At 58.8% G+C, this 27,563-nt stretch overlaps 3 protein-coding genes across 33 annotated transcripts in view; 1 reads left to right on the top strand and 2 right to left on the bottom strand.

The window, feature by feature from the left end:
• The window catches only part of Syngap1 (synaptic Ras GTPase activating protein 1), a 30,159-nt gene extending 10,995 nt beyond the window's left edge, over positions 1-19,164 (bottom strand). For 14 of the 26 annotated variants that reach the window (XR_006066650.2, XR_006066647.2, XR_013046863.1 and 11 more), the window contains exons 1-12: positions 15,921-17,751; positions 14,115-14,220; positions 8,257-8,348; positions 7,790-7,911; positions 5,753-5,906; positions 5,475-5,573; positions 3,128-3,751; positions 2,858-3,002; positions 2,502-2,646; positions 874-1,110; positions 584-785; positions 219-397 (exon numbers count right to left, since the gene is read on the bottom strand). Coding sequence is in view for 18 of the 26 variants with exons in the window: in XM_042266041.2 (XP_042121975.1) it covers positions 219-397; positions 584-785; positions 874-1,110; positions 2,502-2,646; positions 2,858-3,002; positions 3,128-3,751; positions 5,475-5,573; positions 5,753-5,906; positions 7,790-7,911; positions 8,257-8,348; positions 14,115-14,220; positions 15,921-16,169 (2,354 nt within the window). In the remaining 8 variants the exon portion in view is untranslated. Of the gene's footprint in view, positions 1-218; positions 398-583; positions 786-873; positions 1,111-2,501; positions 2,647-2,857; positions 3,003-3,127; positions 3,752-5,474; positions 5,574-5,752; positions 5,907-7,789; positions 7,912-8,256; positions 8,349-8,463; positions 8,720-11,943; positions 12,028-12,120; positions 12,303-13,986; positions 14,052-14,114; positions 14,221-15,920; positions 17,752-19,003 lie in introns of those variants that run through there. The other 12 variants (XR_013046864.1, XM_006996579.4, XM_042266039.2 and 9 more) reach the window with 8 other exon arrangements.
• A 1,717-nt stretch (positions 19,165-20,881) lies between these two features.
• On the top strand, positions 20,882-22,453 carry Cuta (cutA divalent cation tolerance homolog). 5 transcript variants are annotated; one of them, XM_076558333.1, is made up of 7 exons: positions 21,017-21,035; positions 21,135-21,186; positions 21,383-21,582; positions 21,715-21,774; positions 21,882-21,927; positions 22,027-22,076; positions 22,265-22,453. In XM_076558333.1, exons 2-7 carry the CDS (start codon positions 21,145-21,147, stop codon positions 22,395-22,397), a joined length of 531 nt encoding a protein of 176 aa, XP_076414448.1. In that variant the 5' UTR covers positions 21,017-21,035; positions 21,135-21,144; the 3' UTR covers positions 22,398-22,453. The 5 variants fall into 5 exon arrangements, 4 of the variants coding, with proteins under 4 accessions (XP_006996640.1, XP_076414448.1, XP_076414449.1 ...); XM_006996578.4 differs by lacking the exon at positions 21,135-21,186 and having other exon boundaries at positions 20,882-21,035; XR_006066652.2 differs by lacking the exon at positions 21,017-21,035 and having other exon boundaries at positions 21,042-21,261; positions 21,850-21,927.
• A 111-nt stretch (positions 22,454-22,564) lies between these two features.
• On the bottom strand, positions 22,565-27,491 carry Phf1 (PHD finger protein 1). Of its 2 annotated transcripts, none has more exons than XM_042266046.2 (15): positions 27,222-27,491; positions 26,117-26,291; positions 25,943-26,024; positions 25,758-25,853; positions 25,297-25,397; positions 25,061-25,209; positions 24,817-24,912; positions 24,626-24,694; positions 24,401-24,524; positions 24,248-24,315; positions 24,051-24,155; positions 23,744-23,930; positions 23,558-23,652; positions 23,326-23,403; positions 22,565-23,176 (listed from the first exon to the last, which is right to left on the bottom strand). In XM_042266046.2, exons 2-15 carry the CDS (start codon positions 26,273-26,275, stop codon positions 22,894-22,896), a joined length of 1,692 nt encoding a protein of 563 aa, XP_042121980.1. In that variant the 5' UTR covers positions 26,276-26,291; positions 27,222-27,491; the 3' UTR covers positions 22,565-22,893. The 2 variants fall into 2 exon arrangements, with proteins under 2 accessions (XP_042121980.1, XP_006996637.1); XM_006996575.4 differs by having other exon boundaries at positions 26,937-27,456.
• Positions 27,492-27,563: the final 72 nt, after the last annotated feature.

The following is a 27,563-nucleotide window of genomic DNA, read 5'->3' as shown; positions in this document are numbered from 1 at the left end:
GCTGGGAGCAGAGGAGCCTCAGTACCTCTGGACTCTGCATTTCTCCCTCTGGCTCTAAAGAGCTCTCAGCCCCCCACTGCCTGTACCCTTACCATTGTCCCTAAGAACTTGCAGTTTTTCCCTTTGGAGGCTTAGAGAGATGCATCTAGGGCCCAGCAAGAAGCATCCAGGAACAACCAGGCTCCCAGAGCACAGCAGTGGGGGAGCAGGATGCTCACCTATTGAGGTCCCGCATCATGTAGCCCTGCATCTCGGCTGATGGCCCTCGCAGCACCACGGGCTGAGGCCGAGTCCGTTCACTCTGGCGGCTCGGCTGCCTTTGGATGTTAGGGTTCCTCAGGGCTGTGCTGATGTCGTTGAGGAGCCGGGGCAGTGGGCCCAGCTTCAGGAGGGCTTCCTGCAAGGACAAGGCTGTCACCCGATGGGTAAATGCCCAGTTCCAAAAGGGCCTCAGAGGGCACAGACAGAGGCTTTGTGAAGTGTACTGGAGGTGGGGGTGACGTTTCCGGGAACAGCAAGGTGGGAAGAGTTCTGTGCAGAGAGGTAAGTACCTGGAGACAGGACAGAGGAAACATCCACTAACCTTGCTGAGCTGGGGCAGCACCTCCCAGAGCAGGGCATGAAGTGTGGAGAGCTCGCGGCCCAAGTCTATGTAGCCCTCAAAACTGCTGCTGTTGGTCAGTGTGTCCAGGTTGGATATCTCGTACAAGAACTGCTGCATGGAACCCCACTCCAGCTCCAGAAATTCATTCATGAAGCCCAGGAAGTCCTCCTTTGAGGTAAACCTGCTCAGGGGTACAGATGCTCTGGTGACTCAGGAGACTTTTCCAGAAGCCCGCAGTTCATTCCCACCCTTCCTGAAGTTTCCCTCACTTGGAAAAGTTGGCCAGGTTCTGGATGACCTTGGCGATGAGGGTGAGGGTTCGTGAGGTCTGCTCATCTGGGTACTCCTGCATAAGCCCAAACAGACTGGGCGACATGATGGCTGGGCAGAGGAAGCGCAGGAAGAGCGAGGCGCTGATCAGCCGGTCGGCAATGTCTTCCCGGCCCCGCTCTGCACAGCGCAACCGCCAAGATGCAAACACCTCCTTCAGCTCCCTCGGGAACACGCTGGGGGGAAGGGGTGGGGAGACAGAGAGAGAGAGAGAGAAAGAGAGACCGGGACTGAGCCCCAGAGACCCTCAGCTTCCAGGGAACATGCTGAGGGGTGGTAGGAGGTGAGGGTGTGGAGACAGGTGAGAGAGACTGGGAGGGGAGGACCGCAGGAGGAAGACAGGAGGCTGCTGAAGAAGAGGGCCACGGTAGAGGGACAGATCTGGAGAGAGAAATGGAGAGGGAGAAAGGGTGAGGAGAGAGAGACACACGGGAGAGAGACGGAGGGGCGTGTGAGAAAGACGAGGAGAGGGGGAGAAAAACAGACACCAGGGAGAGACAGAGATGGGAGAGAGATGGGGGGTCACTTGAGGTACAGGGAGCTCGGACCCCCCAACTCTTCTGGATTCCAGGGAAATGGGGATGGACGTGCCCCAGGCATGATCCCCAGGCCCTGGAATGGCTCGGCTCACTCGTCCCGCCTCCCAGTGCCACTTCAATGTCCCACTGACACCTTAAACTTGACTAGTGGAAAATAGAGCTCACTATCGCCCCCACACTGCCAGCTGGCTCCTCCTTTTGACTCCTCTGGTTCTGTCAATGAGACTGTGGGTCTCCCAAGTACTAGTTCCATGACCTCGAATCATCCCGACTCCCTACACAACCCCTCAGACAACCCCTGCCGACCCTTCCTGTAGAGGAGCCTAGGCAAGTCCTTTTCTGGGCCTTCTGACTCCACCCTGATTCAAGAGCTGGTTTTCACTCCTGACCATTAACCATAACCACCAGTGGTCTGGACGTCCTCCTTTCTCTTCCCACACAGCTCACTTGATTCACAGGCCAGTCTCAATCATGCTACTTCCTGATACCAACATTCTGATGACTACTGACTCCTGCATCCAAGAACTCCAGACTCTCACTCTCCTCTCCCGAGCACACCTCTTTCCTACCGCCTCCACTATAGCCGTGTGCTCCTTCCTCTAAGTCTGTCCAGTTACTAGCCATCTCCTAAACGGCTCCCAGACCTTCCCATGTCGTGTGTGTTATCTCACAGCCCTGGAAATGTCATCTGCCTACTGTGTGCAGATGTCAGCCCCTGACCGCACTCTTCAAAGCCCAGCCCTGGGCACCTGTTATTCATTTCATCGCAGCCCTGTCTTCTCTGAAAACCCTCCCTGAGCACACATCACAGTGCTCCTGTGGCTTTCTGCCCATCCCACGTCCTTCTCATTCTGGCTGGAGGCCGCCCTCTGAGGTCAGGGACCGGGCCTCATCACCTCTTTCTGCTCTACGCCCCAGAATGCTCTGCCCGTACTGACGCTCAGTCCTCTGAGGATGGACAGATGGATGAACAGATGAACACACAACTGCCCGACCCTGGCCCCCCAGCCCAGCGTTCCCAGTCTCACCAATGGGAGTTGACCACCTTGCACAGGGCCAACTCACAGCACATCCGCAGGTTGGCCTGGTGCTCGGCCAGGCTGGACGCCGTGCACTTGATGGGATCTACTTCACAGTTCTCCTCAGACTCGTACAGAGCACGGATGAACTCCCCTGCGAGAGGGGGCACAACAGGGAGCGGTCACACTTCCCAAGGGCAGGGGCAGGGGGCTCCCTGGGTTGGAGGAATGGCAGAATCAGATGGTTGGAGGCTGGGGACCTGGGCTCTGAGGAAGGGCGGATGTGGGGTCTGGGGTGGCCAGGTTTGGGGGTGACGGGGTAGACGTGAGGAAGTTTAGGAACAAGGCCTGAGGGTGGGCCATACCGATGGCATCCTTGAGGTATTTCTGACCAATCAGTCTCATATACTCTTCTATGGCTTTAGTGGCGAGCGTGTTCTCGCGGAATATGAGGTGTTCCCGTTCCATGAACCGGTCTACCTCTGACATGGCCATGTCTGAAAGGAAGTCCTGGGGCCCAAGAAAGTCCCGTGTCAGCCTCTGCAGAGCCCAAGCTCATGAATCTCCCCTCTCTTCACAGCCCCCCAAACCAGCGCCCATTCTCAACTCCTCTTCCCCGGGGGCGCAGTGCTCACCTTGGCCTTGCCTGTGCTCTGCAGGATGTGAACCAGTGCACTGGCAACCTCCTCCTTGCCCTTGACATTCAGGGCAGGCTCCAGCACTGCACACAGCATCCGATAATGGTTGGTTACATACTCTGCAAACTCTTTATACAGCTCCATGGGCAGGATGCTCATTGTCTGGTAACGGGCTTTCAGCCTCACGGCAGGGCAACCTCCTTTCCCCTTGCCCCCCGAGCCACCCCCTGACCCCCCTCCTCCTCCCGAGCCCATACCCCCAGAGCCCCCACTGCCTGTTGGCAAGGTCACGGGGTACCACTGCTCTGTAAAGTGGCGCCCAGCCAGAGTGGCCACCGGTACAGTCACCAGGCCAACATAGCCCGCCTTGTCCTTCTTCCGCTTTTTGTCTGAGTCACGGTACAGATGCAGCCGCAGGGCCCGGACAGCCGGCAGGTTGTTGAACTCAAAGTGCTCGCCCCAGAAGACGGTGTCTCCTGAAGCTGAGCGGGGCTTGGAGGTGGTACGTGCATACAGCATGTCATCCAGGCATAGCTCGCAGTAATACCGCTTCTTGGGGGGCAGCTCTCGAGCCTCTATGATCCATAGTTTCAGCACATTATCTACCCGGCGGCTGTTGTCCTGGCGTGAGGAAGTGGCGAGGGCAGACAGAATGGAAAAGTCAGACACACCAGGAGAGAGACAGTGAGCAGGTGGGCTTGAGAGGGAAGCTGTGAGGCAAGCATGCTGGGCTTGAACAGCGTCCACACCCCTGGAGTCTGTTCTGCCCTCTTCTGGTGTGGAAATAGGGTCCTGGCAGATGTAATACAATTAAGATGAGGGCATACTTGATTAATGTGATCTCTTAATCCAGGGACTGGTGACTTTATCACATGGAAGGGCCATTTAGAGACATACAGAAGGAAGCTGGCCATGTAAAGATGGAAGAACTGAATTAACGGCTACAGAATGGCTACAGGACATGGCCCTGCTTATAGCTGGACTTTGGACCTCTAGCCTCCTGAACTGTGAGAGAATAGTTCTAGCTGGCCCAGTTCATGGTGACTCTTCAGAGCAGCCTTGGAATCTAACATAGAAGGGTAGGCTCACACACAACAGAACTAATGTTGGGAAATGCTTGAGTAACAAGTCAAAAAAGAGCCAGGCAGTGGTGGCACACGCCTTTAATCCCAGCACTCACGGGGCAGAGGCAGGCAGATCTCTGTGAGTTCAAGGCCAGCCTGGGCTACAGAGTGAGATCCAGGAAAGACACCAAAGCTACACAGAGAAACCCTGTCTCGAAGAAAAAAAAAAATGCTTAGGGGGCCAATGAGATGGTAAAGGTTATTGCTGTTAACCCTGATCACATGAGTTTGAGTCCCAGGACTCACAACATAATGAAAGGAGAGAACCAGTTTCAGAAAGTTGTACTCTGGCTTCCACATGTGTACTGTGGTACCATACACACACAGACACACACACACACAGAGACACACACACACACACACACCCTGTATAAATAAATAAATATGTAAGTTTTAATTTGTTTATTTTTGATTTTTTCAAACAGGATCTCTCTCCATAGCTCTCACTATGTAGACCAGACTGGCCTCAAACTCAGAGATCCACCTGCTTCTGTGCTGGGATTAAAGGCGTGCGCCACCACACCCAGAAACATTTTTTTAAAAGCAAAGAAGTCCTCAAAGGAATGCGAAGTCCTGCAGAAACATGAGATGTTGTAAACAAAACACTACTTGCATATGTACAGGACCAGCGAGATGTGACAGTTGGCCTGAGACGGGCCCAAGCTCCTGGCGAGGGTCATGTGACACCGCAGTGCATCGGAAGTAGTGTGGCTCAGACTGTGTCTAATTAAGTGGGGCTCCTTAATAAAGGCCCTGGGAGACAAGAGGAAGAGGGCCAGGACTGTGAGCTTGCTACCAGCTGGAGTCAGGGCCAGCGGACAGGATGGCAGCTTTGCTCGGGGACAGAAGTCTTGGTTGGAGCACAGGTGCACAGGTTCTCTCAAGGGGACCTGGAGGTCAGTGACCCCAACCCTGACTGCCCAGACTTTACAGGGAACCAAAGTTCACAAAACACTATCGGGGAAACTGGACGGGAGGACTGAAGAGCCCTGTGGCTTTCATGGTAGGGAAGCAGAACATGATGTGAGGTAGCAGTATGGGAAGAAAGGGAAATAAGGAGAATCACCCTTGGCTGTCTAGTCCAGGTCTCCTATACCTGTCCCTCCTCCCCAGCCCTGTCCTCCAGCCTCCTGCCCCCTCCTCCCCAGCCCTGTCCTCCAGCCTCCTGCCCCCTCCTCCCCAGCCCTGTCCTCCAGCCTCCTGCCCCTCCCCACCAGTACCTTGTTGGGCTTCACAGCCCGCTGCAGATTCTCAATCCATTTGTCCCTTTCGGCCGCAGACCGACAGGCAAAACACTTTGTTCCAGACGATGTTGTCACCTGGAGAGGAACATGGATTTGAGATGGGGTTCCTAGAGGCTGGAGACCCGCCACCATGTCTTCCTTCCTGGCCCAGGTCTGCCTCCTTGACATCCCACATGTGGCACTTCTTCAGGCCCCTTTGCCCCAGCCTCCACCATCCCTGCCCTCCACCCTTCTCAGTCCACAAGAGCAGCTACCTCAAAGCAGAACTCCTGGCCCAGGATGGAGCTGTGCACCGGCTTGATGATGGAGTCTTCATCTAAGTTGAGCTCCAAGGCCTCAGCAGCACTACTAGGACTCAGCAAGGATTCATGGGAGTGGGACTCCTTAAAGCTTTGCATCAGCCGGGCCCTGGTAGGCGGGAGGTTCAGAGGAAGATCAGGGAAGCCGTCTCCCCTCACACTCAGGACTCTGCCTCAGCAGAGGTTCTGGTAGGCAGCCTTGGAAAAAAGGCCTCAGTCCTTCACACACAGACTCACAGAAGGAAACCCAGACTTCCCTGGGGAAAGGCATGGGAGGGGCAAGGGCAACCAAAGCCCTTCAAGAGACTTCTCTACCTCAACTCATACTCAAGGAGCTGAGATACCTAGAAATAACTCAGAATTGCTGGACATAATGGCACAGACCTTTAATCACAGCACTCGGAAGACAGAGGCAGGTAGATCCCTACTAATTTTGAGGCCAGCCTGGACCATCTAGCAAGTCCAGGCTATCCAGGGCTACATAGTGAGATCTTGTTTTAAAAAAAGAAACAAAGCCAGGCATGGTGGCACACACCCTCAATCCCAGCCCTCAGGAGGCAGAGGCAGGCAGATCTCTCTGAGTTCAAGGCCAGCCAGGGCTACACAGAGAAACTGTATCAAAAAAAGAAAAAAGAAAAAAAGAAACAAACTGTGACAGAACAAAATAAAACAAACAAACAAACAAACAAACAAACAAACAGACAAAACAACTGTCCTGGATATGTCTAGGTGACTCCAGAAACCAGAATCTCAATATATAAAAAAAGGAAGCAAAGAATTGAGGCCCAGAGAAAATAGAGTATTGTTTGGTTTGGACCTGGCACACAGCTAGTGTCTAATAACCATTTCATGATTCAAACTATGAATGAAGTAAGAGAACAGTTTTGAGCACAACCAGGGGCAAGAGGGAAAAGCATCAGAGGACGCTGTGGGCAGAACGGAGCAGAATAAAGGTCGGACGGAGACTGGAGAGCAGATCTGGGAGGAAGAGGAGGCAGAGCCGCGAGCAGCGGAGCAGCTGCAGGTGCAGAGGCTGAGGAGGGCAGCGAGAGCCGGCAGAGGACCCAGCACCGCGGGGGAGCACAAGAGGAATGGGACTGAGGGACCAGCAGGAGGGGACGCAGGACAGAAAGGTGTGGGGATGGGTAGGGGACGAAGAGTAGAGCATGGGGAAACAGGAGGGAGAGCTCGGGTGTGGGAGCCTCCATGAAGTTATTTATAGCAGCCCCGTCATCACAGGCTCTGGCTGCCGTCAGCACCACGCTCCCCCGGCCCCCCGCCCCCGCGGCCAGGAATACCATGCCCTCACCCCCTGCCAGCCCCAAATCCAGCACTGGTTACTTGGAAGGGGGCAGGGAAAGGTGTGACTCACCTGATCCCAACCTTCCTACCCTCCTAATCCCTGGGACAGCCAGACACGAGGGAAAAGGACAGACTCTCTCCAGGGAGTGACTGGACTAAGGGGAAGCCCAGAGAAGGACAAAGGCAAGCAGCCAGGTTCCTTCCCCATCCCTCAGTCCCTGGATTAGCCCCAGCCCCCCCCCCCCCCCTTACCTGCATACCAGACCAACTCCCTTCCTCCCGTTCTGTCTCTTCCTCCAGCAGCCACTGGGGTCTCCGAGCCCTAGCCTCACCCAGCAGCAGCTACCCCCCCCCATTCCAGCCTGCTGCTCTTCCTTCCGTCCCCTCCCTCACTTCCCTCCCGGTGGGCTTTGTCACCACTGTCCTCTCCTGCCCTGGGCAGGAGCCCACCTCTCCTTCCACCCTAAGAGCCCTCCTTGGCTTCACCTTCACCTCCTCCCCGGCCTCTGCAGGTCCTCCCCATCGCCTCCTCTTTCCTGCTGTCTACAGCTTGGTCCAGCTCCCTCTGATCTCTGATCCATGTCTCTGCACCCCAACCAACATGAGCCCCGCAACCTTTGTACTCAGGGAGCCCCCATCCCACTCAGCACCCTTATACTGCATCCATCCCCTTCCAGGCCCTCCACCTACCGGTCATGGTCAGCACTTCGGAAGCGAGGCAGGATCTGGCGAAAGCTGCTGGTCCGGTCAAGTTTGGGTTGTGACTTTGTACGTTTGATAGAGCTTTTTAGCCTCCGGCTCAGGAAGCCTTGCTGAGGAGCAAATGGGAACAGGGGTGACTGGGGCAGCACAGAGTCTCTCTAGCCACCCCTCAGCTGGCAGGGAACCCCTGGAAGAACGTGGAGTGGGGGAGGGGAGGGCAGCCCTGACACCAGTTCGTCTTCCTTGCTCCCACGGGTGCTGTGTGGAGTGCGCAAAGACACAAACACACACACTAGCCTGGAAAAGGTGGGAGGGCTGCTCTAAGAAGTGGGGGCAGAGCCAAGAAGGGGCAAACCAACGACGTGGGGACACATGCACAGCCTTCCTTGGTCCTCTTTTTTCAGAATCCTGGGGCCCAGCTGAGCCACATCTGGCAGGCACTTCCATTCACTCACCGAGGGCCGGAAGGGCGCAGCGGGGGCGGCCTCCATGCTGTACTGCTTCCCCCCTGGGACACTCTTCCTCCTCGAGCGACCCAAGTGGTATTCTAGAGGGAGGAGAGGGCCCAAGGAAGTTGGGGAAGGGGCCGGGGGCTCTAAGTCCGGTTTCTTTCTGGGTCAGTACCTTAGCCACCTCCCTCAGTCCCTCAGTTTCGGCCTCACCTACCCCCCGGAAAGCAGCAGGAAGAGCAGCGGCGGCGGAGAGGCTGGCGGTGGGAAGGGGGGGGCAAGGAACCTGAGCCGGAGCCCCCTGATGGGGTCGGGGTGGGAGGCCTTAAGCCCATGACTGGGGCTGGCAGTCAGCAGAGGGGCATAGTCAGGAGGAAGATCAGTAAAACCTCCGTAATGAAGAACAGCCACGACCCAGGGAGGCTCGGTCCCCCGTCCCCCACCCAAGAGAAGGGGCTTGCTCGGCGCGGGGCGATGGTGAAAGGTCATTGCCCATGGGTGGGTTTTCCTCTTTTCTCAGCTGGGCACATCCTCCACCTGCCCCACACCTCCCCGAGCTCCCGTCTGTCTGGAGGTCCGGGGCGGCCTCCCATGACCCCCTCCCAGGACTGGAGGGGGGGTCTCAGAGGAGACCTGTGCTGAGTAGAGGGGAACAGAAAATCCGAGGAAGGGGCCGATGGAAGTAGGGGAGAAGGGGCCGGTCCACGTGCACTGCGGTGCTAGTGAAGGGTCGAAAAGGAGAAGAAAAGAATGCAGGGGAGTGGGGAGGATGGGCAGTGGGTTCTGGGGACTCCCAAGTCAAAGCTGGCGAGGAGGAGGAGGAGGGGAGGTGAATGCGGATGGAGCCCGGCCTGCCAAGAGTCTAGAGGAATGGAAGCTTAGAGGAAGGAGCTGAAGATCTGCTGCTAGGGAATTTGGAGGGGCTAAGGGGCTGAAGGAGAATCAAAGTGGGGGGATGCCAGGCTCCGGCTCCGGCTCCAGAATGGCTGCCCAGGCCTGGACTCCCCCCTCAGCCCCAGTCACCACTGCAGCCAATGGGGGGGCCGATACTGCATCAGGGGCGGGGCCACCATCTCCATGGCAACAAGAAGCTACAGGCGCGGGGGGGGGGGGGGGGGGCGCAACCGGAAGAACTGCCTGTTAACCCACTAGGTTCCAGAATAGACCAGTGAAAGCCACACTACATTTTCAAGCCTGCTTCTAGACTGCATTTTGCCTCAGAGACAGTCCTTTCCTGCTCCTTTCATAGGCAAATTCAGGTCTGCACACACAAGTCTGGACCCCGAGACAAGAGAACCCTCTCAGTCTCCCAGGAACGTGTAGAGCACGAAAACACACACCACACAGTGGGGATCCGTGTATATCACAGTTGCAGCATGAGAAATAATAGGGAACTATGTGCTTCAGAGACATACAGACAGCCCCGAACATGGGGGCACTGGGGACCCACACCGAGACCCCAGGCCCACACACCCCACATGCTTAGACATTTGTGAGCACTGCCACAGGGGTATACATACTTGAACTCAGACAGCCACGCGAGAACTGCTGGTGTGGGCTATGCGACCCGGGTGCCTTGGGCTACCATGTGGGCTACACTACATAAATGACATGTAACCCTGTGACAGTTCACGCTTCACAGGAAGGGGCCTGTCAGTTTAAGCCCGGAGACACATGCTTAAGTATACTGTGGTCCCATGTGTCATCCCTGCATCATGTACACACCATGATCTCGGCCAGATAAAGGGAGCCCCATGCCCCTAAAGCACACGTTCATAATTCACACTGACAGAACCACCACATTCCCACATTCGCTATCTGTGGACAGCCCCCCCCCCCACTCTAGCTTTCCCATGACTCTAACCACCAGCATCTGTGATGGCTAACAGAAAAACGGAACAAACAAAACAAAAAACAAGGAGCAAATGTGTTAATTAGCCTTCTGTCTGTCACACAGTGAGCAGGGCACCCGAGGCCCAGCCTGTCTCCCTCCTGATCCATCCGTCCTCTGCATTTCTCAGGTACTCTCTCTCATTCCAGGGAACCTAGCACAGCCATTCCTTTCACGCACAAGCATCTCTAATAAAGGCACAAGAGCCTTAAGTTTAAATCCACTGAAGTTTCCTTTGGAACTAAAGCATTCACAGAGGGGAAGGAATCTGCTTTGCTCGGTTCCTGGAAGCAACACACAGAACACTAGGAACTCAGAAATAAGTCACAGGTGCATGGAGGCCACACACATGTGCTCACAAGGACTCTAACACAGGAAGAGAAATGTAGAAGCACAGAGAAGAGGGGGCCGAGTGACAGAAACACAGGATATCTTGTTATTAGTGCTGCCTGCAGTGACATGGACATAGACCAGCACACAACCATGTACACACAGCAAACCTGAAAAGCATACATTGCCATGCTGGGTCTCCATGTCCCATCCCTGCACGATATATACACTTATGCACACACAGAACAGCCACCTACACAGACCCGTAACACAGGCATTGTGCACACACCCACACAGTACACACCCTGTATACACACACAATTGCAAGCAAGCAAGCAAGCAAGCGCGCTCACACACACACACACACACACACACACACACACACAGCAAGGGCTTGGACTCCGCCTCTTCAATGTCTCTAATTTTGCCATCACCCACAAACATTTCCCCTACCCTCCAATCCCCCAAATCCCTACCCTTCCCTGTAGTCCTTCTTCTCCATACCCAGCTCTGAAAGGGAGCCAGGGAGAAAGGGAGCCAGGGAAAGATGAGGAGCGGGGCTAGATAGGGAATGGAGGAATTGGGGGAGGGCATGCTCTGCAGTCTCCGTGGTGACAGGCCTCAGTGGGAACCAGCTTCGATGGCTGGATGGCCTTCTGCACCAGCCTAGCCCTCCACCCTCCCGGACGGCTTCTCAGGGAGACCCGGCTCCCGCCGCCGCCGCTGTCCTCTTTTCTCAAGTCCAGCTCAGCTCTCTCCCACTCCATTCTCAAGGTGCTCTTCCTCCTGGCTCTCTGCTCTCCCCTTTGGGAGGACTCTCATGCTGCTTTCCCTCCTCACCCCACTCCTTTAAGGTTTTCTGTCCCCACCAGGGGACAGGCAGAGGCTCACACCTGCCTAGCCCAAAGATGCTCCATGCAGTCGGACTACAAGGAACCCACCTCTCACACACTTGGTCCCCACCACTGGCACACCACCCACATCCAGACACGCCCTGGACACCCGTGCCGGGGCTGACACAGATACTCAGGCCAGTGTTGGAACACACATGCAAAGACATACACCTGCCACCAGGGACACTGAACATTCTGCTCATTCGGCCAGCCACACATTCCTACACACTGGCTTCAACCAGGGAGGGACGCGCATCAGTACGGCCACAAACTGCCCCATAAACCGGTGGCTAGCCCCACGGGCCCTCATGCTGTTAACTGGCAGAGGCAGGGCAAGACAGGACATACCTGCACAGTGCTGGTACACGTGTGTGCAGGAGGATTGGGCCCCATGTGCACATGGCACGGACACACAGACACAAGCACAGTCACGATCACACACGCAAACACCAGGGCTGCCCCTCCAGCAGGGCTCCAAGACCCCCCTCACACCAGCCACCCCCACGCGTGCTCACAACCCTGCCCCCACGAAGATGCCAAGACCCCCCCTCCCGACCTCTACTGCCCCCCTCCAGTTACCATAACTCCCCCCACTCGGAAGATGCAGCGAGAACATGCGGAGGGAGCAGCTGCCGCCGCCGCCGCCGCCGCCACCGCGGCCTCCCCAGCCCCCTCCCGTGCCCACGCACACGCGCGCCCCCGCCCCACGCGCGCGGCCCCCACGCGCGCGCCTCGTCCGCCCGGCCCCGCCCTTACCTCGCACCGCCCCCCGGGGGGTCGAGGGTGTCCCCGATGGGGGAGGGGCCCGCTCTGCGCGGGGGAGGGGCGAGTGCGGAGGGAGAGGGGGCGGCGGCCCGGCTCGCGCCGCCCGACGCGGTGGGGCGGCGGCGGGGCCCGGGACGGCCTGGACGGCCGCGCGGTGACAGCCGCGGGAACGGCTCCCTCCGCCGCCGCTCCCGCCGCTGCCGCCGTTGCCCGGGCCCCGCCGCCGTTGCTAGGCGACCGCTGCTGCCGTGGCCGCCTCTGTCACGAGCCCCGTCGCCCGGAGACAACGCGAGAGAGACGGGGGAGGGGGACAGAGGGACCCCCAAAACCAACTAGGCCTCCCATCATCGCCTCCTGAACAGGACCCCCACCCCCAAAAGAGAGAGAAGCCCTTGAAGAGAGCGAGCGTTTGCAGCTCCACCCAGCAGAGGAGGAGCCCCGGATTCCAGTGCCCTCGAAGGTCCGGCGACCTCTCCCGGGCTGGAGCGTCCACAGCCACGGCAAACACCTTTGCAGACCGGGGCCCCCAAGGCCCCCAAGACCTTGATGTCCCCTGCACACCCTCCATGCCCTCTACACATTCTGTTTCCCTCTGAAGATGCCAAACGTTCACCAGCTATTACCTTCCACTAAACCCTGCCCCCCCCCCCATATATATACCCTGGAACCATCCCAGGCTCTGCTAAAGCCCAACACAGTAACCTCCACCGGCCACCTAAACGCCACCCAAAACACAGGAGACCCACACCCAAGGCCTCAGCACTCTGAGGACCCAGCGTAAGGAGACAGAGAACTGTAGGCAGAGCGGCCAGGCGCAGGACACATGACAGACACACTCTGTGAGCATGTTACCATTCCGGTGCACACAGGTACACACTGCACACCAAAAATTATGCACCAGACACGCACAACAGACAGACATCCCCATCCTCTCTACAGTCGGCACCACCTCCTCCTGGCTTGCCTCAGAGTGCTACCTACAGCCCTGTGTCAGTTTCCATGACAATGACACACGTCCCTGACCACTGGTCCAGGGTCCCAAAGCTGACCCCCAAGGGCAGTGAGGCCTAGACCGATATATCAGAAGGCAGCTGGCTGGAGCCAATGGGTAACACAGGCCACTGGGTCTCTAAGGAAGCAACTGGAAGCCTGGATTCCGGGGGAGGAAGAGCCGGTGGGATAAAGGGGTCGCCTGGGGTTGAATGGGGGTCACGGAAGGGAAGTGCTGAGGAACCGGGCAGTGGCAAGGGGGTTTCCGGGGACTGAGGGCGTCTCTGCACCTTGGCTGCAGATCCCTGTTCTCTGCCTTCATCCCCCCTCACTGTTCCCATGGAAACCTTTTAAGCGAACTTCTCAGAGGAAGACAAAAATCTTTTTTTAAATGACTAAAGAGGGGGGTGGGGGGCAGAAGGGAGGAGGAAGGGGGAGAGACAGATGGAGAGAGGGAGAGACCGTGAGGAGATGGGGGTCTGACAGAGTTCCACCCAGAGCGGAGGGGAGGGACCCAGGGATCAAGAGCGGACTGGAAAATGAGAATGGGGGACAAGAGAGCAGAGGCGATCGCTGCAGGCCACAGATCAACCGAGGAAAGGGGGCAGAAGGAGGAGAAGGCCACGGCCTGGAGGGCTGGAAGAAGAAGGGAGCTGGCGGGTGGGACACGGGTCTGGTGGAGGGCGGGGACTAGGGCGTTCTCCAAGTTCCCAGACCGAGATGTGAGTGAGGGCCATGGCCAGGAACACAGACGGAGACCGGAGAGCTAAGGAGACTATTTTTACAGGCACCGGGAAACAGTCAAACTTCGCTGCAGGAGAGGAAATGGGGAGCGAAGCAGCGTAGGGACACGCGGGGGCCGCTCACCAACAGCCCCGGTACCCCGCGCAGCCCGGACGAGGGCGCCCTGTCCTCGGGATCGGGATCACGGCAGCTCTCCGCCCCCGCCCGCTCCCAGCAACTGTCCGGGGCACGAGCCTGCTCGGCCGCCGTACCATGCTCGCCGTGGGGCCGCCCCTCCACCGGCACAGAGACCGTGCGTCTCAGCAGTTTGTTGCGGCTGGACTCGCTCCTCCGGTCGCGGATCAGAAGGGGGTGTATCTAGGGGATTGGGGAGTGTGTCAGACCCCGCGGGCCGCGCCCCTCCTCTCCCCTTCCATGGGAGGCCGGCCCCCTGCCAGCCCGCCTGCCCCTTCCGCCCCTGCCCATTTCACCAGGCCCTGCTAAGGGGACATCTCGGTCCCTCCTCTCCCTCTTCAGACAGTCTAGAGAATTCTCCCCAACCCCGCTCAGCGCTTCCCGCAACTCCACAGGAGTTAGCGACCTCCTGCATCTGGTTTCCCCTTGACCTTCAGTTCGTCCATTCTCCCTGCTTCCCTCCCAACCTCCTACCTTCCTCACCCCCTTCTCTCCCTCAAGCTTGTCACAGCTGCATTTATAATCAGTTCCACAGCTTGTCTCCCTCCCACAGCCCGGCTTGCGGCCAGACTGGGACCCAACCTCCCCTCCCCCCAGAGGGCCTGGTCACCTCCCCCCTTTCGTCTCCTTCCTTTACCCTCCACCTGCATCTGAGTCCCCCTTCCCGCAGCCCGACCTTTCCCTGGGCCTCACCTCAACTCCCCCTGGGAGTCGTCATCCTAGCTTCCACCCCTACCAGAAGCTAGACTCCCACGAGGCCCCACCATCCACCCAGTTCCAGCTCTCTAGGCTTCATTATTCCAGCTCCTCTGCCTTCCCACTCCCACCTTCCTACCAGACAGGCTATTCCTGCTGGCCGGTGGCTAGTGGGTCCTCTCTGTCTCCATCTCATGTTGGTTCCTCTTTTCCCAGCCCATCCAATGGACTTCAAATCCCTGGTCTCGGCTGATGACCGATGCCAAATCACTCAAATGCCTTTCAATTCCCCAACCTGAGGTTTACCAGGCCAGCTCGCCTGCAGCCAGGGTTAGCATGCTTTCCCAGACCCTTCTGTTTTGTGGTCTGGCATTCTGTCTCCACAGCCTCACCTGCCCTCATGGCCCCCTCCACCCTGGTTAGCCCGAGTCCAGTTCCATCCCCAGCTCTCACCACCTCTCCCAGGCTACCCTACCACTCTCTAAAGATGGCTCCCCACATCTCTCACACCCGAGGGCCGGCCTCACCCTTCAGATTTGGACCCTTCTTCTCTGAGGAACTGTCTATTGCTGCCCCTGTTCCTCCTTTGGAACCCACACCCCTCTGACTCTCCACTTCATCTCCTCACTCCTCGCCCTACCCAAGTCCATACTCGAGCTGCCTGCCTCCTCAGACCGCCCCTTGCATCTCCCTTTCTGAAACCTAACCAGCCCTGCAGAAGCATGTGCAAACCCTGGTCTCAAGTGCACACCATCTTGGCGACCTCGGTCACCTGTCAGCCCCTCCCACTTCCCCTGCCCTTTCTCGGGTCACTCAGTCTTGGTCTGCACTGTGCGGCATGATGAAGACCTGGGAGCGGCAGGGAGGGCAAGCTGAGGCCGCTCTCTCCCATGGCTCCCCCCCCCAACTCTAACCTATCCCACAGTATGGATGGGGTGAAGACAGGAGGCACACTCAGATCCTCAGAACCACAGCTCCTCCATCCACAACACCGCCAATGGCCTCAAAGACCTGCTAGCAAAGTCAAAGAATGGCTGTCCTCTTCCTAACATCCTGGCCACACCTCAGTGGTCGCCCTCGGCCCATCTCTCCTTGGGGAGCTCTTCCTTTCACTGACCAGGGCCCTCCCCACTGTCCTCTCCACCCTCTCCCACTTTTCCCGACCTCCTCGCCGCCGCCCCGCTCACCTCATCCTCATCCAGCATGAGCAGCTGGTTCCCCGAGATGATGCAGAACCGAGGGTTCCAACCAGGACGATCGTATGGGGAATGAACGTATTGGGTTCGGTGCACAGGGGGTCCCCGTACATCTGGGGGACAGAGACACACAAACAGTAAGGGAGGGGCTATACTGTGGGCGTAGAAACCTAAATGGAAGGAAGAGTCTGAAAAGCGGGAGAAGGGAGTGGCACCTGCCCGAAGAGACCTGTTGGGCATGAACTGCCCATCAATTTTCAAGGGTCAGAAGATGAGCCTCACACTGAGGAGTCAGTCCTAGGAGGCTCCAGGGATGGGATGGGAAGTAGTCTCATGACAGAGAGGGACTTGACTGGGGCCGGAGAAGGTGAGAGCTCTGCTCGTTCCCTTGTGTGTGGGGTGGAGGGGGAGAGATTTACTGAAACTGGCCAGAGATAGAGAGGTCAGGGGGAGGCACTGGTGGCCCGCTACAATGGATGCGGCCCCACACGTCTAGGAGAAGAGGTACCTAGCTTGTGGGAAAGAAGATGGGTGTTTAAGAACATTTGGGTCACGAAATTCTGAGCGCTAAACATCTGGAAGACAGGAAGTGGGCTTCCATGTTCAAAGAACACCTTCCTCCTTCCCTAGTCCTACCCTGCTCCTCCTTTGGGGGAACTGTCCAGGGAGAAGACAGCGTTTCTAAGGAGGATCAGGGTGGGAGAAGGCGGGAAATAAACTGTCAGGAAAACCAGAGACCAGAGCAGCCTTTGTCCACAGCGTGCTCAGCAGTCAAGAGTCAATCCTGCTCTCCCTACCTAACCTCATGGACAGGAAGGAAGCCGACTCCACAGGCTGAGACCTCACCTGGGCACAGTGAGGGACCTAAGAAAGAATGAAGGAAAGACTGGAGCCGCCAAGCCCGATACAGAGGAACATCCCAAGAGGAGATGTGAAGACAGACCAGGTTCCAGAGGAGATCGGGCCAAGGGCTGTGCGTGCCAGGGTCCCGCAGGCCCATCTGCGATGTCTGGCCAGCAGCTGCCACACACCACTCATGGGGACACAGCAAAGGGCCTTAAGGGAGTCAGGAAAGCAAGACTGGAGACATCAGAGTGGTGAAACCAGGCTTAGGACGCTGGTTAGAGAATGTTCACTGCAAGAAAACCCAGTGCTGTCCTCTCTGCGGATAATGAATTGGGCACATTCAAGAGAAATGGCCTTGGGGCCTTATTCCGGTGCCTTGAGTGACTTCTGAAAAACTCCATCCCCTCACTGATTATGGTAATTCCTCAAATTTACCCAACCTGCAGGCCAGAGAGAAAGATGAACCCCTGGGATCTAAGTGTCTAGAAATCACAATACTTTCAAATTTTCACTCTCAGTGCTTCCTTGGAGACCACCAATATTCTCTATGCACAAAGACCACTGGCGGGCAGGGGAATATAGCTCGGTGGTAGGAAAAAAACACTAGAGTTCAAAGGCCCCAGCACAACCACCACCACCCATAACTTAGACCACAGACACTGGAGGCAACAAGCCTGCTGCTGAATCTCCACAGTGGTGCGCCCAGAGGAAAGAGCTGCTGATACATGTAACCACTGCAGAACAGGGGAGCTGCGGCTCCAGGCTGCAGCTGGGGCAAACAGGTTAGACCTCAGGGGACAGGGAAAGGGACACAGGGAACCTTAGCTTAGGAACAACTCACACACACACACACACACACACACACACACACACACACACACACACAGTCTAGACTTAAGAAAGATCATGATCCTGGCAGGCAAAGGAACATGGCAGAGAAAGGGGAAATGGGAAATTTTTACTGCAGTGAGAAGTTCCACAAGGGTCCAAGAGCCCCTGTCCCAACAGTCAAACCCTGTGTTTTGGTACCCCCAAGTCTCCATCACCCCAGGAAGCAGAGGGGACAAGAGAAGAGGACCGGTGATGAAGGCTGGGGAATCAAAGGAAAAGAAGTAGGCACACACCATGTGACAAGATGGGATGTGGGGTAGGAAAGAGAAGATGGGTTGAGGGACACACGGCAGAGTGCATCTAAAAGTAGAGGAAGTAGATGACGAGAAACGCCTGGGACAAGGGACTAGATCAGGTGTCAGCCACCATGGGGCAGAGGCATTCCCTAACGAGCAACATGGGTCCAGGGGCAGCACCGGTGTAGTAAGGTAGTCATTAGAAGAGAGGGAGAGAGAGAGATAGGAGACAGGGGACTAATACAGGGAAGGACAGGAGGGGGACTCATATAAGAAACGGACACCATATGGGGGGAAAGATATAAGTGATGGACAGCAGAGGAAGGGAGGGGGAATGGAAATAAGAGGTGGGGTGGGGGGAGGGGAATTAAGTGAAGAGAGCAGATGAGACCCCAGGACTGCATTTCACGCATCCAGAGTCCTAAGGCGGGCCAGCCACGGCCGGATTCTAACCCGGCCCTTGCTCCCACCAGTCAATCTTACTTGCCTCTCCCCCAACCAAAAAAAAAAAAAAACACTTGGTCCTCCCCCTCCTCGGGCATCCCCTCCCCCAACCCTTTCCTCTCTTCCCTCCATCTGGACCCCCCCCCACTGCCACCCTCTTTCTCCATCTGGCCCCTTCCCTCCCTCCGTCCTCCTCTCTTCCCCTGCCCCTACTTGAGCCCCTCACCAAATCCCCTCCCCATCTTCTTGGCCTCTCCTCCACCCCTGTGTTTTCATTTCCCCCTCCCCCTAAGACCGTGCCTCTATTTCCTTGATATTCCTCCTCACTCAGCTCCCAAACCCAAATCATTTCTGCAGCTTCCCCCAAACTCAATCCTCCCTCCTTATGCCTTTTGGACGCTCTTGTCCCTCATCGCCTTCCCCTCGGCCCCCCTTCAGGGCCCGTGTCCCAGCCCCTCCATCCCTCAGATACCCCTATGCCTCTAACCTCCGATCCCTCCTTCCCCGCTGTTCCCACCTCTGCCTTCTCAGCCCTCCCCTCTCCCTCCATTTCAGCCGCTCCCTCCCCTCGGTGGCCCCGGCTCTCCCCCGCCCCCTGCCCCTCCCCCTCTCGCCCCCCCATCCGGCCCTCCCCCTGCCCCACCGCCACCACCGTACCTCTGAAGGGGGCATAGGACATCGCGGGGATGCTCCCCCGATGGATGGAGGCTCGAGACCTGCTCATCAGGCCTGAGGGGGAGGGGGCGGGGGGACGGGGGAGAAAAAGAAGAGAGAGAGAGAGGGGGAGAGAGAGGGGGAGAAGGAGGAGGTGGAGGAGGAGGAGGAGGAGAGAGGAGGAGAGAGGAGCGGAGAGGAGCGAGAGGAGGAGAGAGGAGGAGGAGGAGGAGAATAAGAGCCAACGGCAGCGGCAGCGGCAGCGAGAGAAGGGGGGGGGCGGGGGAAGCGAGCTAGTGAGGAGAGAGCAGGAGGAGGAGGGAGAGGCTCTGCAGCCCCCACCCCTACTCGGGGAGACCCGGAAAGAGAGCGAGCGAGAGACCCCCTGACTCCTGCACACCAGAGGCAGCCGTCCCGAAGAAGCTGACCCCAGACCCTGAGACAGACCCCAGACCCACGGAGGGATACCTCACCCCTCACTCCACACTCCACAAATGGACCTCACGGACCCGAATCTAGAAGGAAAGAGACCCCTGATCTCAGGGGGGAAACGGACAAACAAAACAAAACAAGAAACGCGCCCCCTCCCCAAGAAAGGAGTCAGGTCAGAATCCGAGAACCCAGTCTCAACACGGTTCTCCAGACCCACGCCAATCTTAGACTTCGGACCCTGGGTTGGTAGTTTTGGGGGCCCAAAACGGAGACCTAGACTCGAAGAAGAAGAAGATGAAGCCAGTTTGAGAAAGCACCCCAGCCCAGAATTAGATCTTGGGAACTAGCTAGAGATGAGAAACCCCAGGTTGCTGTCGCAGAGAAAACTGCAAACTTGGGACCCAAAGATGGAGAGAGACCTGAAACTCATTAAACCTGAGAGACCTTAGTCGGGGATCACTGGACTCGATTCCCAGAAGCAACTCGAAAGGCAACTCAGACCCTATAAAGATCCCAAATATTGGAGACACCACACACACACACAAGGATCTGTGAGACAGAGACCGCCCCCAACTCATGGGGGACATGAAGAGCCTGAACTTGAGCCTGGGGAGCCCCAGGCGCCCACGCCGGGGACCCCAGGCCCTGGAGGAAGGGGTAGTGTTGGGGTGGCACAGCCTCTCCCCTGCCGTCTCCTCCCTCTGCGCTGACCTCTCCCCGGGCCCCCTCTTCATTTTTGGGTCACTGGGTGTGTGTGGGCCCCAGGGAGGTTATGTAGGGCAGGCCCCGGCTCCTTGGGGGGGCGGGAAGCGGGGAGGGGGGATGGATGAAGGCCAGGAGCCCCAAGACTGAGCGGTGGGCCAGCCCTGGGGAGAAGGCACAGGGCCATCACCCCGGGACGGACCCTAACCCGCAGTTCTCATGGCTCCCTTTCCCCTCCTGGGCCAGCCTGATGCTGAGCTCTGGGTGTTCGGGACCGGGGTGTCCCCACGGCCAGCCACGGCCGTGCCCAGCCCTGGCCGGGCCTTGATCACCGCCCCCTACCCAGGGGCAGCTGGCTTCCCAGCTCGGTGCCAACGCGAGGGCGGGGAGGAGGTGGGGGGGGCGCCGTCCCCGCCCACAGCTGTCTGCCCGGCCCCGCCCCCCTCCCCGGCCACGGCTGGGCCCGCGGTGCGGGGAGGAGGAGGGGGACTGTTACTAGGCACATTCCGGGGCGCGGGACGACTCCCCGGCCCCAGCCTGACGCAGCGAGGGCGCCCGTCCATCGCCAGCTCCCGCGCGCGTCACGTGGCCCGCGAGGCCGGCCGGCGATTGGCCTCGGCCCGCGCGGCTCCTGAGGCGGCGCCGCGTGAGAGGTCGGGAGCCGTCACGTGACGGCGGCCCGCCGCAGCGGCGTTTTCCCCGGCCAGCAGCGGGGGCCGGGGCTCCGCGGAGATGGGCGGGCCGCATCCTCGGTCCTGGCTGCCGATTGGCCAGAGGGCCCTCCGCCCCGCCCCCTCCCTCCCTCGAGGGGGCGGGGCCCCCGGGCCCCCGGAGGGCCGGGATTGGCCGGCTCTGGAGACTCCAGGACGGCCGGCGCTCCCGTCACGTGGCTGCCGCCCAGGTAAGAGGCGGCTGCTCCTCCGGGGCTCCCGGTCCTTCCCCCCGCCACCCCCGCCGTGAAGCGCGCGGCCTCTGATCCCGTCCCCTCCTCCTCCACCAGCTGGGGCTGCATGAGCTGGGGGCGGGCCCCCGTGGTCCTGCTCGGCGGAGGGGTGAGTCTGGCCCCGCCCCTTCCGGTCTCCAAGTTTCACCGGGCTTCAGTACCCCGAACCGCCTGCAAGTTGAAGGTGCAGGGGCGTTTTTCTTCCTGGTGCAGAAGAGGCTCGGTGTCTGCCCCAGCGAAGGCGCCCCGGGGTGCAGGCTCCTGGGGCGGCTGTGGGGAAGCTGAATGCGCCCCCCTGCTCTCAGGCCACGCTGCTCCTGTCGTTCCTTTGGATGCCCGCGCTGCTGCCGGTGGCTTCCCGCCTTCTGTTGCTGCCCCGAGCCTTGCTGTCCATGGCTTCCGGAAGCCCTCCCCTGCCCTCGCCGGGCTCCGGCTACGTCCCAGGATCGGTTTCTGCAGCCTTTGTCACTTGTCCCAATGAGAAAGTCGCCAAGGAGATCGCCAGGTGGGGACCCCGGCGAGATGACCGACCAGGGGGAGTTGGGGCTGGGAAGGGCGCTGCCTTGGCAGGGTCTCTGGGCGACCGGCACAGCCCCTGGCCGGGCGCGCTCGGAACGTGCTCTCGATTGACCCCCAGGGCCGTGGTGGAGAAGCGCCTAGCAGCCTGCGTCAACCTCATCCCGCAGATCACGTCCATGTGAGTCTCAGTTAGAAACTGAATTTCACGGGAGGGGCTGAGAGCTCTTTCTGGGGGAAATCTTTCTTCCCCAAGACTTTGTTCCCTTCTTTCTCTGACCTCTTCAGCTATGAATGGAAAGGAAAGATCGAGGAAGACAGTGAGGTGTTGATGGTGAGAAAATACCCCCCTTGTCTGGCTCCTCGGACGGCTCTGGCCCTCACCTGACCGCGGTTCCTCCCCGTGGTTGAACTGTCTCTCTTTGCCCTTTAGATGATTAAAACCCAAAGCTCCCTGGTCCCTGCTCTGACAGAGTTCGTTCGGTAAGAACTTGAAGGTATTCTTTTTGTGGCGGTACTGGGGAATGGACCAGGGCCTTGAGCATCTCAGGCAAGCACTGAGTGATATCCCCAGCTCACTGAAAGAGCTCTGAGGTGGACACTGTGGGGTGGACCTTGCTGGGGAGCCCAGGACTGGTGTCTGAATAACCCCTGCCCTGTGACTTCTGCAGGTCTGTGCACCCTTACGAAGTTGCTGAGGTGATTGCGTTGCCTGTGGAGCAGGGGAACCCCCCATACCTGCATTGGGTGCGCCAGGTCACAGAATCCGGTTCAGATTCTGGCCCAGCCCCCTCCTCTGCTTAACGCCCTCTGGTTTCCAGGTGATGATGTCTGAGCCCCCAATAAATCCTCTCCTGTTCTCTCTGCCTTTTTTATTCCCCTTGTAACACAGATGTGGCTGGGGAGATCAAAAGTTCCTCTGGTCCTTGTATTCTGTCCGTCTTTCAGAATGACTCGCGTCGTCTACTAGGTTTGTTTATTTCTCTTTATTACAGTCATACAGAGTCTGGAATCCTGGACCACCGCCACCCCCATCTCTATACCCAGGGGTTAAATAGTTTAAAAAATAGTTTAAAAGCTGTAACAAAATAACATCAAAGGGAATGGGAAGGATGAGGGGTCAGGAGTCATGAAGGGGCAGAGAAGAGGACCTCTTCCCCGTCCCCCTGGATTCCAGCCTGGGTAGCAGGGAGAAGAACCACTCCCCGTCTCTCCAGGTACATCCCAGCTGTAGGTGAGGTCAGAGGTCAGGGCATGAAAGTGCCAGTGTGTGAACGGGGAGGTGAGGAGAAGGGGGCCGTCAGAAGATGCCCCCTCCCCCCCACTCAACTAGGTACTGCACAGAGCCATCGGGCCGCACCCTCCGCGCAAGGACCCTGACGGGGTCCCCGCGGGATAGGTAGCCAACCCCACCTCGGACTCCCCCCCCAGTCCCCGGAGACAAACTATGGCACAAGGGGGGAGGGGGGACTGAGTGTCTGGAAAGGCCTGGGATCGGGGCCGGGGCTGGTGAGGCAGTCGTGGAGTGGGAAGAACTTTTAGGGGTGTCCGTGGGGAAGCCGATGTGAAGTTCCAGGGGTGACCTGGGGGAGAGAAGACAGCGGTGAGACCAGATGTGGGCAGCTTTAATCCCGGCATTGGAGGTAGCGGGGCTGCGGGGAGTCTGGAGTCGGTCTGGGCTACCGAGACCCAGAAGGAAAGGAAGAGCTGAGGTTAACTAACGCGTGCTCACCTGTCCGGGGGTTCACCGTCCCCAGAGGTCCCCGCCGTGCTGGCACAGGGGTGGAAGGAAGCGAACATCCGGATGGGGCTGCGGAGGGGGCGGGCAAGTCAGGGCCTGGAGGGAGGCCTGTCTCCCCGCTCCTGTACTGTGCTCCCAGAACACGGGGAATCGCTTGGTTCTCGAAGTCTCGAGACAGAACTGAGAAGTGACCGGGAAGAGGGAAAGGGTGCGGGTGACTGACCTGGGCAGACAGCGGGCATCTGTGGGCCGGAAGTTGTAGCCGCTGCTGCCCTGATAGCTCTGGTTAGGGCTGGGGGGTGGTGGAGACACTGAGGCCTGTAAGAAAGGTCGGGGGCTGTGAGATGACCCTTGACCCTTTCCCTCACCCCACCAGTTTGCCCCGCGGTGCCCCGGCCCGCCCCGGTACCTGCAGGGCCCTCTGTAGACGGGCCCGCTCCCTCTGCTCCCGGGACCCATGCCGACTGCCCACTGCCGCGGGTGGTCCCTGCTCCTCCACTTTCTCCTTCTGCTTCCTCAGGGCGTCTGGCTCCGGCCTCCGTCGTTTCCCCAGGGGACGTGAGACCCCTCCCCCAGGGCCCTGCCCTGAAGGGAAGCTGTAAGAGGCCTCCTTATCCCCCCAGCCCCCTCCCAGGCACCCCAAGACCCCCCATTTCTGTACATGTACCCTCCAAACCTATCCTTGAGAATTTCCCCATCCCCCCTGGACCAGTGACCTGGTGGGGGCTCCGTCTCCAGTGAGAGGCTCCACGGGAGGAGGGGTCCGGGCATGGAGACCAAAAAGGCATTTCCTCTTTTTAATCTCCCTCCCTGAAATGAAGCTAGGACAAGGAGAGAGTCAACGGTCAGTGCTGTAGCCGAGTCCCTCACCCCGACTCCACACTGTCCCTGGGCCTGCCTTTTCCTGACTCACCGGTCCTTGTGGCTGTTGAGAGCGGAAAGGAGCTTGGAAGAACGTTCTCCCTTGGGGGTGTCTGAAAGCTGAAGGAAGAGGTAAATGGGTCAGGGAGCAGTCGTTCCCCTCCATGTCCCACCCCAGTTTCCAAACTTTAGAAAGAACCCTTACCTCCCCGAGGAGCAGACTGTCCCAATTCTCAGAGGTGAAGGGGAGGATCTCGCGGTCAAAATCAAAGTATTTCTTCTTACAGCAAACACTGAGATGGTAGAGAACAAGATGGGCCACGTCCACCCTGGAGAAGCATGAAGTTAGCATTGTCAAAGTCAGGAGTCATTAGGGTAAAATATCAGGGAATAGAAAGGAGTCACATTTTGAGGGCACAATCCATCTCACCAGCGAAGCTGTAACCTTCGGACCTTCTCGGGGCCACCCCGGCACACACAGCATTCAAATTCATAGAATCTGTGTGAGTAAGGCAGAGAACACACCTCATTCGGTGCAGAGAGCTAACACGTGGGGAGGGGGAGCTGGGCAGAGCACAGCAGGAAGGCATCCCGGGCTCCTGCAGTCTCCACTGGGCTCACCTGTCTCCATAGAGGAGGGGCTTGCTCAGACACTGGGTGCAGGCCTCGTGGAACCACTGAAGGCAGCTCCGGCACTGCAGCATTTTCAGGTTCCACCTCCGGGGGAAGACAGCCTTCTTGAGACCACCCAAGACCCTCATCCACCCCCTCACCACGGGGCTCCCCCCACCCTGCCTTTCCCTTGTCCCTGGGCTCTACCACCACAACACCCACCCTATAACTGGCCGCACCCCTGGTCACTCACTCCCCAGGGCCGCCACAGTAACAGTAGCTCTGTTGTCGGTTGCTCAAGTGTCCAGCATCCCAATCCAGCCCCTTCAGTCCATACGGCAGAGAGAGCTTCATGCCCAGCATGGCCCGGGCGTAGGGACCCTTCTTCAGTGCGCCTCCCCTCTGCGGAGGAACAGGTGGAGACCTCAGGGAGGCAGGAGAGGAGGTCATGGGAGGCGCCCACAGGAAGGGGCCGAGAAGCGCCTTTACCTTGGTGGCAATGGCAAAGACGCACTGACGGCAGACCCAGGATGTGCCGTCTCCTTCTCCGGGGGCCGGGGCCCTGGGCACATGACAGTCCTGGTGATAAGCTGAACAAGCACACTGTTGAGGGTAGAGCACTGCCTACCTGCATTGGCGTGGCGCTTGGGCATGGCGGCCTTTCCTGCCCATTGAGTCCTGACCGGCCCTGACTCTGCCAGTGAGCAAGCAGGCTCCGAGCAGCTGAGGGCCTTGCCCGGGGAAGCACAGTTAGGAAAGGATGTGTGTAAGCTACCTCAGCCTTGCAGGGGCTTATGTCACCTTCATCCTTTGGCTCCCTCTCCCTGTCCCGAGAGATGAGGTGACAGGGTGAAGACTGGCCGGGAGACACAAAACCCACGGCACAAAGGCCAGGGGCAGTCCGGAAGACCCAGGGCAAACTGCACTGTCCAAGTACCCTGCCCTCTCACCATGGCGACACTTCTCACAGCTGACCAGCCGGTTCCCAGGGACCACAGTCTCAGAGCGACAGACACAACACAGGAGCTCTTCCCCGGGGAGGGCAGCTGTGGGGGAACCACGTGTGAGGAGGCTGACTTCAGGCCAGTGCCTCCACCACCACCACCCCAGCCTCTGCAGGTGTGAAGGGTCTCACCGGGGCTGATGTCCTTCCATAAAACCAGAAACTGGGAATCATCCTCAAACTGGACCAGACACACCTCCCGAGCGCTGTCCACCTGGAACGGGTGAGCGAGCAGCACAGGTTATGAAGTGGGGCAGGAGTCAGGAGAACGAGGAGCTGGTGAGGGCCAGAGGGAGGAGCGCTCACCTTCTTGATGGTGCCCAAGTACAAGAGCCCATCGGTCCACCTGGCCAGCACATCTTGACCCTCCCAAAGTCGAGGTCTGGGGCCCGAGGCGGGAGCAGGGGAAGCTGGATCCCAAAGAGAGGGTGCACCCAAGCGGCTCAGCCGGGGGAGCTGCGCCATTGCATCCTGGGGGGGCCTAAGTAGAAACGGGGCGGAAGAGTTGGTGAATGTTAGGAAAGCTTTACTGCTGTCCTTTTCTGCCGTGGATAAAGGGACCAAGCACCCCCAACGCCAGGCTCTCAGTCCTGCAGACACCTGAGGAGGGGGTCACCTGGTCAGCTCCCCGGCTCCACTCCTTTCTCTACTGTCTCCCCAGCCGAGTTCTGGAGCACCCCACCTCCCAGAGACCTCAAGGGAAAAGATGCTTGCACAACCGAGGTTACCACTCCGTTTCACCTTTCCCAGCTGTTTAGAGTTGTCCTAACTGGGACGCTCGGCTGCCCAGGGATATTTTGGGAGCTTTTCTGGAAATGTTTCCCTGAGTAGAAACAGCCGCCTCCTCAGACCTGTGTATCTCATTTAGAACCACTATCCTGGCGCCAGGTTATGTTAGGTCACCTCAAATTTGAGGCTCCTTGCCCTGGGATTAGGTAACTTCCCCGAGTGCCCCAGGAGGGGGGCGTGTCCCTGTCCAGGTCGCTACTCCCTACACCACCAGTCTAAGGAGGACTTGAGTCGTCTCGGCCCAGATCCCAAACCTGGACCAGAGGGTCTCCTGCCTTTTCCTGTGCACGACCCCTGGCTCCCTGCCCCCGCTCAGGGCCTCCCGCCTTCTCCTTACCGGTGACAGCTGGGGCAGCTGGGAGCCAGGCAGGGGCAGACCCAAGACACCTGGGTGAGCCCCCAGTGCGGGAGGAGTGCGTGTGGATGCCGGGAGGCGTGCGGGAGGAGGCCGGGGGGTCCCTGGGCCCAGCCCCTCCGTCCTGGCGGCTCTGGGGCGTATGACGCAGCAGCCAAAGCAGCGGCAGCGGCAGGAGGAGTCGGCAGAGGGAGGGAGGAGAGTGGTGGGTGGGGAGCACTAGGAGGAGGAGAAGCCGGAGGGGCGGGTAGGCAGCACCTCCCTCACCTCCGGCGCGCCCGGAGGGCACGGCACGGCTGGGGGCGCGGCCGGTCGGGGCGGACGAGGAAATCCTTGTGCCCCCTTTCGGGTGGGAGGCTCGCTCGCAGAGCAGCAGGAAATAACCCTCTTGGCAGCCAGCCTGCAGGTCAGGGCTGGGCCCCGCCCCATGCCACATCCGTTAGCTGCCCCGCCCCCGTAGCCACTCCAAGCTCCGCCTCCGCACGAGGCACCGCCCTCCCCCATTCACACTTCCTGTCGCCCCGCCCTTCTGCGCACGCGCGGCCCCGCCTGGGCGCAGCACCTGGGCAGCCAGCCACACCTCCCGGCGCGAGAACCCCGGTGGCTGCG

Source organism: Peromyscus maniculatus, chromosome 21, assembly GCF_049852395.1.
Source record: "Peromyscus maniculatus bairdii isolate BWxNUB_F1_BW_parent chromosome 21, HU_Pman_BW_mat_3.1, whole genome shotgun sequence".
Lineage (NCBI taxonomy): Eukaryota > Metazoa > Chordata > Mammalia > Rodentia > Cricetidae > Peromyscus > Peromyscus maniculatus.
This window is presented reverse-complemented; position numbering and strand designations above follow the sequence as displayed.

Bases quoted from the DNA above. Each gene is read 5' to 3' on its own strand.
- Cuta (XM_042266047.2), top strand. From the start codon at position 21,145: ATGAGCTGGGGGCGGGCCCCCGTGGTCCTGCTCGGCGGAGGGGTGAGT. The intron at 21,583-21,714 runs GTGGGGACCCCG...ATTGACCCCCAG, and splicing joins GTCGCCAAGGAGATCGCCAG to GGCCGTGGTGGAGAAGCGCC. The intron at 21,775-21,881 runs GTGAGTCTCAGT...TGACCTCTTCAG, and splicing joins ATCCCGCAGATCACGTCCAT to CTATGAATGGAAAGGAAAGA.
- Phf1 (XM_042266046.2), bottom strand. From the start codon at position 26,275: ATGGCGCAGCTCCCCCGGCTGAGCCGCTTGGGTGCACCCTCTCTTTGG. The intron at 24,695-24,816 runs GTGAGCCCAGTG...TTACTCACACAG, and splicing joins CCCCTCCTCTATGGAGACAG to ATTCTATGAATTTGAATGCT. The intron at 23,177-23,325 runs GTGAGCACGCGT...TCTCTCCCCCAG, and splicing joins GACGGTGAACCCCCGGACAG to GTCACCCCTGGAACTTCACA.